Source organism: Natator depressus, chromosome 3 (genome assembly GCF_965152275.1).
Source record: "Natator depressus isolate rNatDep1 chromosome 3, rNatDep2.hap1, whole genome shotgun sequence".
Classification (NCBI taxonomy): domain Eukaryota; kingdom Metazoa; phylum Chordata; order Testudines; family Cheloniidae; genus Natator; species Natator depressus.
Genome location: NC_134236.1, coordinates 155,083,400 through 155,096,135, shown reverse-complemented (window position 1 = coordinate 155,096,135; position 12,736 = coordinate 155,083,400). Strand labels below are relative to the sequence as shown.

Below are 12,736 nucleotides of genomic sequence, written 5' to 3'. Positions count from 1 at the left end.
AGCCTAGAATTTACAGCAGATTTACAGATTTTGTTTTTTCCTATTTTTTAGCCAGTTTATAGAGTGGTCAAAATCTTTAGAAAATTTGAAATTTCAACAAAAAATGTTGATGGAAAAATTCCAAGACTTTTATGATTTTTTTCTGCACTTTGCAACCGGCTATAATAGTAACTTTTAGTCACTACTGACCTGGACTGGTCTGAAACCAGGGATATACAAGTGAAAGGCTCCCCTAATCCATTCTCAATCCTGCAAGCCATTCTCTCCACATATCATGGAGGTGCAGCTTCATGAAAACGGATTAGAATATAAGTAGATCATTAAAATCAGATATTGAAAGAATTGCTATATTTTTGTCTACATCCCATCTAATGCAGGATTGTTTCCTCTAGCATATTCTCTAGCATTTTGACTAGCTAAATTTTAAATGACTCAAGTGATGGGTTTTTTTTCACCACTTTTCAACTATGTGTTTGTATGGTGCTTAGCCTAACGGGGTCCAGTGGTTATGGGAGCTGGATAGGCACTTGCTACACTGTCTCTAAACCCACATGGGACTCCCCAATATTGGGGAATTCCAAACAGAGCAGATACAGCCAGTTTTTTCCCCTTTGCACTGAAAAAGTGACTCAGAGGGAGCAGAGCCAGGTTTTAGCCCATATATTTTATTACTTTACTTTTGCATGCAGCATTTCTGCATTGTTCTGTTATTATCTGTATTGAGGTAGCACCTAGAGACCAAGATCCCATTGTGCTGGGCACTGTACAAATGTATAATAAAGTAGCATGGCAGTCCCTTCGCCAAAATACATACATACGAAGTATAACATCACAGACAGTATGTCATTACAACAAACAGAAGGAGAAGCACAGTGAAGAAATGAGACAATAATGTCTGGCAAAATAAGCAGGAGTCACAGCATGCCAGATGACTAGCTATGTCAAATTCTACTCTCACTTTGTGGTTCAAGAAGAATGCTTGGAATTTTTTTTTGTCTTCTAGTGTAATTGGTGTTCACTTTAAATCATGATGTATTTAAGTGGACATGAAAATTCTCTTGTTCCCCTCTAAATTGCCTATTAGAACATGTAATTTTAAAAGTAAAATGTATTGCTAGTCAGTAGTTTTACTCTCTACAAAAATAGTAAGCTATATACTATATTTGTTTGATAATACTTAATATGTAGCACTTGTATTACTTTACACATTAAAAGCCTGCATAGACATTAACAAATTAATTTTCAAGCTTTATTTAGAAGTAAAACCTTACAGCTTGATTAATTTAAAAACTAATTTATGCAAGCACAGCTTCCCCTCCGCCCCCCACTCCCTTAGTCTTTTCATCTTTGGCTATGATCTCACTACTACTTGGATGGGAGCTCTTCAAAGAAAATCCAGAATACTGTGGAAAGTAGATAGAACTTTTCCCTATGAGAGAGTGTTGAACTTGTGCCCCAGCAAGGTATTGAGGGGCTCTGTACTGTTTGCAATACCATCATTCCTGAGATGTTTATTTTTTTTAAAATGCTAACCATTCGCACCCTTTAAGGACCTCATGGAACCTTACATAGTAGAAGAGAAATTCTAACTTATGTACTTTCATTCTGCCTAACTAAATCCTCTAAAGTTTCAATTCGATATGGTATTCTTCACTTCCTGTCCAAAACTGAATTGTTCTTGTACACCATTAAACACCTGCTGCATCTTGTCCAAGAACAGATTGTATTTCAGAGATAAGTTAACTGATTCCTCTACTTGTTGTGTGTAAAGCATTTCGGGATCTTTCAGCATGAAAGGTGCTCTATAAATGTGAAATAATATAATTATTAACCCCACAATTTGCAAAACACGTGTTATATATTTTATAATTTTATTTTTCATTTATTGAATGGGGAAATATGTCAAAACTGGACAGTGTTATCCATAGCATGTAAGGTTTCAGTATGTAGTTGGTGTGCAATATATAGCATTTATTCTTTACAGAATTGAGCAGAAATTGCTCCATAAGCTAAGATGTAGGCTGTTCACAGTTTTCCACTTAAATCCATTTGCTATCTAGTTTAGTGTTTTCAAGTTACGTCAAAGTTGTAAATTGCGTTACACAACATTGCATATAACCATTTGAAAATTGGTGTAACAGTTTTTCTAATTAACTTGTTTAGCTTAGTTTTTTACTAACATTAGCTGTTTCGTCATTTTTAATGTATTATGAGTACTCTTTGTGACACCATCAATAACCTAAGAACTCATATGGTTCCTTAATCATACAGATTACTCATCATTGCCTGTTCATAACAGAAGCCTGAATTGCATGTTAAGATTGTCTGATGATCAAAATCTAGTATTCGCTTATCATTGCAGAATTAAATGACAAGATAATAGCATTATATTAGAACAATGTTTCTTTTGATTGAATACCTGTTTCAGTAAAAGTGAAATCTCCTGATCTATATATATAGATCAGTACTGTGAATGTGTTTAATAATAGGATTGAAGTGGAGAAGTGTCCTAAATGATCAGAGATCATTCTTTGAAGCCAGATCAGTTTTTTAGAGTGAATTACTTAGAACTAGCTGAATCTTTTTTGCCTAATTTGCTTGGAATAGTTGTAAAATTGCATAATTGTAATTCACTGTTCTAGCTTGATCTTTGGTCTTCATATTGCACATTCTCATAAACAACAACAAAGGTCATCTTCCCATATTAAGCAAGCTGGTTGCTTCCCACGGGCACTAGTTATGCTATGTTGCTTTAAACACTGAGGCCTGGATTCTCATCTCACTTACCCTGCTTTCACATGAGTTTAGTTCCATTAACTTAATTGTGAGTTACTTCTGATTTACATCAGTGTGACTGAGAAGAACAGCTCTGTTCACTGTTAAATCAAGAATATATATGAGAGTCTGCTTCTTGGAAAGTGCACATGAACTCAGAGAGCAGGGCTACTATCTGACTTCTGTTGGGAAGCTGTGGTTACAGACCTTTGTTTAAATATATTGTAGCTTTTGTTGAGCCTAATCATATCTAGAATAAATCCCAGTCTCCTGGAAAAGTCTTCAGGAATGAAAGTGAATTAGCAGTGGATACACGCTTTCTTAATCTAATTTCAAAGTTGAGTGAAATGACTGTTCATTATGAAATGACATATAGCTTTAGAAGGTTGCCTGCACTTACTACGATGTTGTCACAACGGGAGTCTTTTGAAAGCTGCAAAACACAGCCATGCTCAGCTCCATAGCCATCAATATTTTGGTTCCCTACAAGGCATTGTTCTGATGACACATGAATTAGTGCAAGAAGCAGTCAATTGTAATGGTTGCCATTAAAAGTCAGCATGCACCCACATTAACTACACAATGGTATTTGAGATCTTGCAGTTATCCCCTCTTCTCAGTATAGGAAAACACTGCAGAATGTGACATGCCTCTGGGTGGCAATCATTTGTAAATGCTGACTTTATTTCAACACTTCATAACCCATCCGTTGATTGATTTTTTAAAAAAATCTATGTATTTTGGTTTAAAATAGCTGGAACCCTTCCACTTCTCCATCCTGTCTTTCCACTCCCATCTCCTTGGAAACAGGTGTCACGGTTCAGGACTAGCTACACTTTTGATCCCTCCCTGATCTCTCCGAGTGCATCCGCACAGATGATAAGCCTTGTTCCTTCAACTCTTTCAGGGTGGAATCCCATGATTCTGCCACTCTTAGACCGGGCTCCAGTATCCTGTGTACCAACCACAATTGCCCAGCATGCCCAACAGGGATTGGCTGCCTGCAAGTCTGCCCTTCTTGAGCTGTGACCAGTGTTAAACACAGAGATAACAAATAGCCTTTTCAAAACAGGGTATTGTCTAATCATAGCAGTAGGAGTACAACATAGCAAGAGAAATGAAGGTTTGACATAATAAAAGATCTACACACATCTGATTCTTGCCTAAAGGTTTAAGTAGGCCTAGTATATCCTAGACATCCCAACCTTTGGGGACTGGAGGTTCTCTCTCTCTCTCTCTCTCTCATGCCTTTCAGGGACTGTCTTTTTATCCACCACAAAGTTTTTTGTTTCATTTTTCCACCTGGATCCCCTCTACCCATATATGGTATTCATATTTATTCATATGGTTACAAGCCAGAGGTTGAATTCAACCTGGTCAGAGATGAAACTTCACATGAATGACACCTGCATTGTCTGTTAAGTATTGATAAATAGGACCACCAGAAGCTATTATCTGCTTTCCTGCTCACATGCCTTTAGCTCCTTCAGGAATTAATCCTTTGGAATCATATAGAAAACAACACAATAACACTCAAAGAAAATACAATATTTAACCTATTTTAGGCAGTTTCCATGTCCTTCACAACAGGTACTTAGGAGTGATCCATTAGTACAGAGCTGTCCCATTTCAACTTTCTTCCAGATGAAAGGGTTAGGGATGTTCAGCCAGTGGCGAGATCTACTTGGCTGAACATCCTTTAATGCTCTGTAATTACAAACAGCCACAGGTATTCTGCTCCTCCTTGGGGAAAGCTCCACTGCATTCTTGCAAAAGCTCTGAACCTTCCCCTTTCCCTACTTCATAGCTTCCCCTCTGAGAATCTTTTTGCCACCAGCCTTCAAACCATTTTTTGGAGCTTGTCCGCACAAGTGTTCAATCAGCTGGATGAGTTGCTGTTGAGTGACAAAAGGCATTCTCTCCCAACAGGTGCTGAGCTTGTTGCATTTGGGGTAGCCTAGGAGGTAAAATATATTCTATTTTTTGAACCTTGTGTTTGGTATTCACTGTCACAAAGAAGCAGCATTTTGGGTAATATGACCAAATGCTGCTCTGCCATGGTATAGGACAACCTCTGTAGACTATTTATTATTAATAAAACTGACATAGGGAGACTAGCCCTATGAATTCAGGTGAGTTTTTTACACAGGAGTAGAGGTGATTTATTTATTTTGTTTTCTTGGAGTATTTAAAAAAATCTGCTAGGGTTAACAAAATATATCTTTTCAAAACAGAATGATTCCAGACTATCTTGTATACAACTCTGGTGAATCTGTACCTGTACTAGTGCATTCAGTTCAGGGCACCTCGTCCCATGAAGATGTAGATGTAACTGGAGGAAATGCAAAGAAGAGCAAAATGATTAGGTGGCTGGAAGGTGTAATTTACAAAGAAAGATTAAAAGAGATAAATATGTACAGCATGTCTGAATGGCAGCTAAGAGGTGGTCGGACATGGTAATGATCTACAACTCTCTGAAGGGTATTGTCATAAATATAAAGGGAAGAGTAACCACCTTTCTGTATACAGTGCTATAAAATCCCTCCTGGCCAGAGGCAAAACCCTTTCACCTGTAAAGGGTTAAGAAGCTTAAGGTAACCTCGCTGGCACCTGACCCAAAATTACCAATGAGGGGACAAGATACTTTCTAATCTGGAGGGGGGTGGGGGACAAAGGGCTTGGGCTGTCTGTGTGATGATTTTGCCTGGAACAGATCAGGAATGTAAGCCTTACAACTCCTGTAAAGTTAGTAAGTAATCTAGCTAGAAAATGCGTTAGATTTTCTTTTGTTTAATGGCTTGTAAAATAAGCTGTGCTGGAGGGAATATGTATTCCTGTTTTTGTGTCTTTTTATAACTTAAGGTTTTGCCTAGAGGGATTCTCTATGTTTTGAATCTGATTACCCTGTAAGGTATTTACCATCCTGATTTTACAGAGGTGATTCTTTTTCTTCAATTAAAACTCTTCTTTTAAGAACCTGATTGATTTTTCATTGTTCTTAAGATCCAAGGGTTTGGGTCTGTGTTCACCTGGACCAATTGGTGAGGATTATTATGAAGGCTTCCCCAGGAAAGGGGGTGAAGGGCTTGGGGGGGGGACATTTTGGGGGAAGATGTCTCCAAGTGGGCTCTTTCCCTGTTCTTTGTTTAACACTCTTGGTGGTGGCAGCATAGGGTTCAAGGACAAGGCAAAGTTTGTACCTTGGGGAAGTTTTTAACCTAAGCTGGTAAGAATAAGCTTAGGGGGTCTGTCATGCAGGTCCCCACATCTGTACCCTAGAGTTCAGAGTGGGGAAGGAACCTTGACAGGTATAAATACCAATGTGAGAGAAAAATTACTCTAGGGTAGTCAAAGGAGGTATAATTAGCACAGGCGCTGACTTTGTCCTTTCCTTGGGGGTGCTTGACCCCCGCTCCGCTCCAGGACCTGCCCCCACCCTCCAACCTACTCTGAGCACACCCCGCCCTCACTCCTCCCCTTCCTCCTCCTCCCCAGCACCTCCTGAAGTCCACTAAACAGCTGATCCATGGAAGTGGGAGGGAGGGGGAGGCACTGATTGGCGGGGCCCACCAGTGGGCGGGAGCTGATGCGGGGGCTGCTGGTGGGTCCACAGCATCCACCATTTTTTTTCCCATGGGTGTTCCAGCCCTGGAGAACCCACAGAGTCGGCACCTATGATAATTAGCTATAATGAGATGAAATTAACAATATAAAAATTTAGGCTGAATATCAGGGTAAAACTTCCTAACAGTGAGATCTATTGTTTTATTAATGTATTTATTTCTATGGTAGTAGCTCCTAGGGATCCCAGTCATGGGCCAGGACCTCATTATCCTAGGTGCTGTACAAACTTGTGACAAAAAAAACAGTTCCTCCTTTGCTTAGAACTTCTAAAACTAGATTGGACAAAGCATTTATAAAATATGGTAGGAAACAACCTGACATGGGTACTAGATAAACTAGATAACCCAACGGGTCTCTCATATCATCAGTTTTTGTGATTTATTGAATGAAAGGCTAACTCATCACTGCCTCCTACTGTAGCACCAGCTTGAACATTGGTGCCACTTAGGATTGTATCAATCTAACTCTTATTTTTACGACTCTTGACCTATCAGTTACTAATATATGTTTTGTTTTGTTTTTAAATTGCAATAGCCTTACCACTCGTCTGCCAAAAGCTGGAGAAACTATCCATGGACATAAGTTTTTCATTGGTTTTGGGGGGAAAGGAGCCAATCAGTGCATCCAGGCTGCTCGACTTGGGGCCAAGACCTTGATGATTTGTAAGGTAAGCATTGTCTTGAGGCCACTGGATAACAACCAAGCCAAATGTTCATCCAAGCTTCAGTGGAACTTTTATGTGGTTGATAGAAAAGTTAACTCTCTTTTTAATGCATCTCTTCTCGTCTGGTTTTGGTTCAAAATGTATTAATAAAATACTGCCAGGGAAACTGTTCTTCTGGTATTTACAAGACAGCCAGAACAAAGAGTTGGTTAGAGGTCTGATGGGAATTGCATGTAATGAGAAACCACAAAGCCTAGAATAATGTCACCGGAGAAAACTTGAGATATTCAGAATTATACTGAGTTAAACTTGACCAGTTCCTCCTTTTTACCTTGTCCTGTATTGCAAGAACGAGAGGTAAATTGATGATATTTTTCGGTTCTGCATTCACCAGCCATGCTGTATTTATATATTTAATAATATATAATCAGCCTGGAATTCACTGCCATAAGTGGTCCCAGTCAAGTACTGATAGGCTAACAAAAATTTTGGAAGGGATATAAAACTTCATTCTTCATGGTTTAAACCAATCTTTATTAGGGATTAGAATGAGATCTTTGCAGGGAGCAGGGAACCACAGATTATCCTACATGTGCCTGCTGTGGAATTTCATGAATCTTCCTCTGAAGCATCTTAGTGCTGGCTCCTGTTGGAGACAAGCTTCTGGGCTGGATGGATCATGGGTCTGATTCAGTCAGGCAGTTCCTATATTCCTGTGTTATTACACCTTGATTTTGGAAAGGGATGATAATTTTATTACTGTTAATAACATCTGTTGGTATACAGGGAACGATAAGGATAATTAAATGTTCTGGTTCAGGGCTGATCACTGCTAGGATTAAGATGGAACTCCCACCCCTTCTAGCCTTTACCTGCCCTGCTGTAACCATATAGAGCATTCCACACTTGACTGGATGCACTGCTTTCCCCGCACCCCCCGCCATTCTACTGAAGTACCAGATATTGGCCATGGGTAGGGACTGGAAACCAGGTTTGATGGACCAATGTCTCTTCTAAGAGGGCAGATATGATTGGAAAGAATGGAATTTTTATTCATAATGAGGTCCACAGATCAATGACCTTGGGGTACTCTGCTCTATGCAGCCTTGGAGGCAGACCAAACCTGTCAATCAGTGGCAGGAGAGATGTGGCTCCACTTCTGAGAAACTGCCAGATTTCATCTGCCTCTCCAGCTCCTCCCCGTTGCGGAGCAATTATGAACAAGATGAAGGGGAAAAAGAACAGGGGAGGCTAAAAATCTTCAGACTGTCGGAGTCTACCATTGTTGGCAAGGAGGATTCCTTTTCTCCTCAGTCACCAGGACTCTGTCCTTGCTAACCCACACAGAGTGCCGCATGGCAGAGAAGGCTAAGAGAGGGAAAGCCAGCGGCTGCGTCTCCTGCACTTCCCTCACTGAGAACCTGTCCACATGGAGATCAGTGTCTGTTTTGCGGAGACCCTGGTCTCTCTCAAATGCTCAGGCAGGGACAGGGTTTCTAGCATCCTCTTTACGTATTTGAAAACAGTTTTCAGATCTCCCCCCAGTCTTTTTTTCTCAAGGCTACATATGCCCGATTTTTGACCTTTCCTCATAGGTCAGGTTTTCTTAACCTTTTATCGTTTTTGTTGTTTTCTTCTGGATTCTGTCCAGTTTGTCTACATCTTTCCTAAAGTGTGACACACAGAATTGGACACAGTACTCCAGCTGAGGCCTCACCAGTGCTGGGTAGAGCGGAACAGCTACCTGAGAGGCCTTACATGCGACACTCCTCTTAATACTCCCCAGAATAATATTAGCCTTTTTTGCAGCTGTATCACATTGTTGAGTTTTATTCAAGTTGTGATCCACTGTATCCCTCAGATCCTTTTCAGCAGTATTACCACTTAGCTATTTATTCCCTATGTTTTACTTGTGCATTTGATTTTTCCTTCTAAGTGAAGTATTTTGCTCTTGTCTTTATTGAATTTCATCTTGCTGAATTCAGACCAATTCTCCAATATGTCACGGTTGTTCTGAATTCTATTCCTGTCCTCAAAAGTGCTTGCAATCCCTCCTTGCTTTGTGTCATCTGCGGATTTTATAAGCATACTCTCCATTCCATTATCCAAGTCAATTAAAATACTGGATCCTGTGGGTCCCCACTGTAGATATGCCCTCCCATTTTGACAGCAGACCATTGATAACTACTATTTGAGTAGTTTTGCCTACACTATGGAAGTATCTCAACTGGCCGTTTCGCAGAGGTGGAACCTCATCTCCCGTGCCTCTGACTGACAGTTCTGGTCTGCTTCTAAGGCTGCACAGAGCGAAGTACCCAATGTCATGGATCTGTCAACCTCATTACTCCAAGAAAGGAAATTTTCAGGTAAGACATAGATAAATTTTCCTAATCTCCTGAGAGAGCCTTTTCTCACTAGATTTTCAGCCCAGTGTTTAGGTTAATGAGGTATAGATAGGTATCCAAATCATACTTGCAAATCATCTGAGGTTCACCTGTCACTAGCTGTTTTCCATGGTTTTCTTATGTTAGGATTGTCAGTGTCCCAGATCTTGAAAGACATAGATATTTGGTCTCTTTTTCTTCAGTAGCTTTCAGATTCTTATATTTAAAAAGTTTATAAAGAATTTGGTGTTAACGTTCCTAACTGAATGCTAATTTTTTTGGTGGTGATATGTATCTTGAATTATTTGAAAATGGTTCAGAATTGGCTTACTGCCAAATGTAGAATATGTGTTTCCTGAAATGTTTGCTTCATGAGTCAAATTCCATAGGCTGGTGGCATGGCTATTACCTTTACCAAAAAATTTTATATAGACTTAAGAAGAGATAGTCCTAACAGTTTTTTCTTAATGTTATCTATGTGTTGAAGAAAAGGAAGACAAAGTAGAAGCAAGAATTTTTCTAAGCTCTCTAGAATTCACCAACGTTTTTTGATTTTATGTAAAAATTAGCGTTCACTTTGTAGCTTCACATAAATCTTACTTCAGATAGCATTTATGCAGTCTCTGCACATGTCATTGGGACCGGCATAAAGTAATTCTACGCATTCAAGGTAAAATAGCATTGCAATAAGTCATTGCTATTTTAGTTGTTTGTTACATTAACAATGTGACATTGTATGGAATATGTGAGACACTTTATGATATCGTTGACACCAATATTATAAAATTGCAAGGAATCTGACCAGATATGCTGTATAAGGTATCTGTGAAAATGTTACAATTCACCAAGTATGATGACTTTGTTTATATAGTTGTATCACCTTTGTATTATAAGTTATAGATATGTAGCGTTTATCTATATTTCAAACTTGTGCTGTGCATCTAGATGACACCCCCAGACAGACTGGCATCAGCACTGCCTAGCCTGCTTGATGGCCCATCAAGGGACATCAACTGTACAATGAACCCATTGAAAGTGTCAGGGGCTACACCTTATGACTCAGCAAGGCATGCAGGGGCATGCCTATGGACAGAACTCTAAGGATTCCAGGCCATGTGCTGGGCAGCTTGTATTTGGAACAAAGGAAATACTGCATGGAAAAAGAATATAAAAGCTGCATCATCTCCATTTTGTCTTCAGTCCTGCTTCTTACCTCTGGAGTAACTTTTCTACAAACAAAGCTCTGAACAAAGGACTGAATGACCCATCCAAGCTTTGGATGTCTTCCAGAGGGACTTTCAAACCATCAAACTCACCAGTACTGCTAAGAATCTGATACAGGGCCGTCCTTACCCATACGCAAAGCACGCAGCTGCGTAGGGCACCTGGAAATCTGGGGCAAATTTCCTGGTGCCCTGCGCAGCTGCTTGCTGCTCCAGCCCCTGCTCCGGCTCTTCCCCAGGCCCCCGCCCCTGCTCTGCTCCAGCCCCGCCCCTTCCCCGTCCTTGCTCCACCCCACCCCCACTCCCGTTAAGTCTCCAGCTAGGCCCGACCCTGCACTCACTGCGTGGTAAGTGGAACGACCAGGCCCAGCCTGCTCCGCTCCCCTGGCTCCCAGTTGCGCTGCCGGTGAGTGCTGGGGGGCGGTTCTCCCCTCCCCCCAAGCCTGGGAGCCAGGAGCAGAGCAGCCTGGGGCCTCAGGCCTCCACGGCTGGGAGCCAGGGGAGCTGGCCCCAGGCCTCTGCGGGGGGGCTGTGTGGGGCCCCAGGCCTCCGTGGGGGACGGGGACTGGCCACTTCCTGTGGGAAGTAGAGTGACCCAGCCCCAGCCTGTTCTGCTCCCCTGGCTCCCAGGCTTGGGGGGAGGGGGGAACCGCCCCCAGCACTCGTCGGCCGCAAGGCTAGGAGCCAGGGGAGCGGAGCAGGCTGGGGCCAGGTCCCCCCCTGAGGTGGCCTGGGCCAGGGCCCCACGCAGCTCCCCCACGGAGGCCTGGGGCCAGCCCCCCCCACCTCCCTTCATGTAGGCCTGGGGCCCCACACTGCCCCCCCCCCGCAGGGGGACTGCGTAGGGCACCCAAATAGCTAGGGACAGCCCTGACCTGATATATGGACTTTGAAGTCTTTGTATGTATGTGACTGCTTTACCATTTAACAGCTGTTTTTTTGTTCTTTCTTTTTTCCTTATAATAAACCTTTAGTTTTAGATGCTAAAGGTTTGGCTGACAGTGTGGTATTTTGGGTACGATCCAGCCTAATACTAACCTGGCAATATGGCTGGCCCTTTGCGGTTCAGAAGAACATTTTGCATAGTGAGAAGAGTTTTTAAATAACTCCTCACCTTACTGCACCGTGGTGCTGAGTGGGAGCCAGAGAACTGGAATGAAATAAAGGGGGCTGTGTTATTTCTTTTTTTTTTCTTTTTTTTTCTTTTTTTGCTTCTTGATAACGAGTGTGGGGGATCAGGAGAATAGTTTGTGACTGGTTGGGGAGTTTAACTTCAGAGTTACCCACCAGTCTTAGGAGTATCTGCTCTCACTTTTGCAGCCTGCCCCTGACCTTCGCATTTCCAGTGAGGGCTGCCCTTGGCCCTACCGGGTCACAAACAAGTCATCTTAAGGAATCAAAGTGCTTAACATCAAACAATGTTAATGCCTATGTTAGTGGATTATCCCAGGTTTTTGAAATTTCAGTCTTAAGATTCTGCCTTTCATAATTTGTTTTCAGTTTCACATTCTTTAATAATAATATGAGATGTTTACATGTTCGTAGCCAATTTGATCCCAAAATTTCCAAGTGCTTTATAAGACAGAGACATCCCTTAGGGGAGAATCTATTAATGGAGATTCTCTGTCAGTGGTTCTCAAAGTTTTGTACTGGTGACCCCTTTCACATAGCAAGCTTCTGAGTGCAACTCCCCTAATAAATTAAAAACACTTTTTTATATATTTAGCACCATTATAAATGCTGGAGGCAAAGCAGGGTTTGGGATGAGGCTGACAGCTCATGATTCCCCCAGGTAATAACCTCGCGACCCCCTGCGGGGTCCTGACCCCCAGTTTGAGAACCCCTACTCTATGTCCTAGTAAGGAGGAGAGGATGGAAGATAAAATACAGGTAGGATCTAATGAGAAACAGTCAAATGAAAAAGAGTCCCATTCAATTACATCACGTAATGCCAGACAGCTGAAAAGTGACAATTTTTAAGTGCTTATATACCAGTGCTAGAAGTCTAAACAATAAGATGGGTGAACTAGAGTGCCTTGTATTAAATGAGGATATTGATATAATAG

At 41.5% G+C, this 12,736-nt stretch overlaps 1 protein-coding gene across 2 annotated transcripts in view; it reads left to right on the top strand.

Moving 5' to 3' along the window:
• RBKS (ribokinase) overlaps positions 1-12,736 on the top strand; it is a 104,665-nt gene that overhangs the window by 22,213 nt on the left and 69,716 nt on the right. For both annotated transcript variants that reach the window (XM_074949127.1, XM_074949126.1), the window contains exon 2: positions 6,934-7,066. In XM_074949127.1, the coding sequence (XP_074805228.1) occupies positions 6,934-7,066 (133 nt within the window). The remainder of the gene's footprint in view (positions 1-6,933; positions 7,067-12,736) is intronic.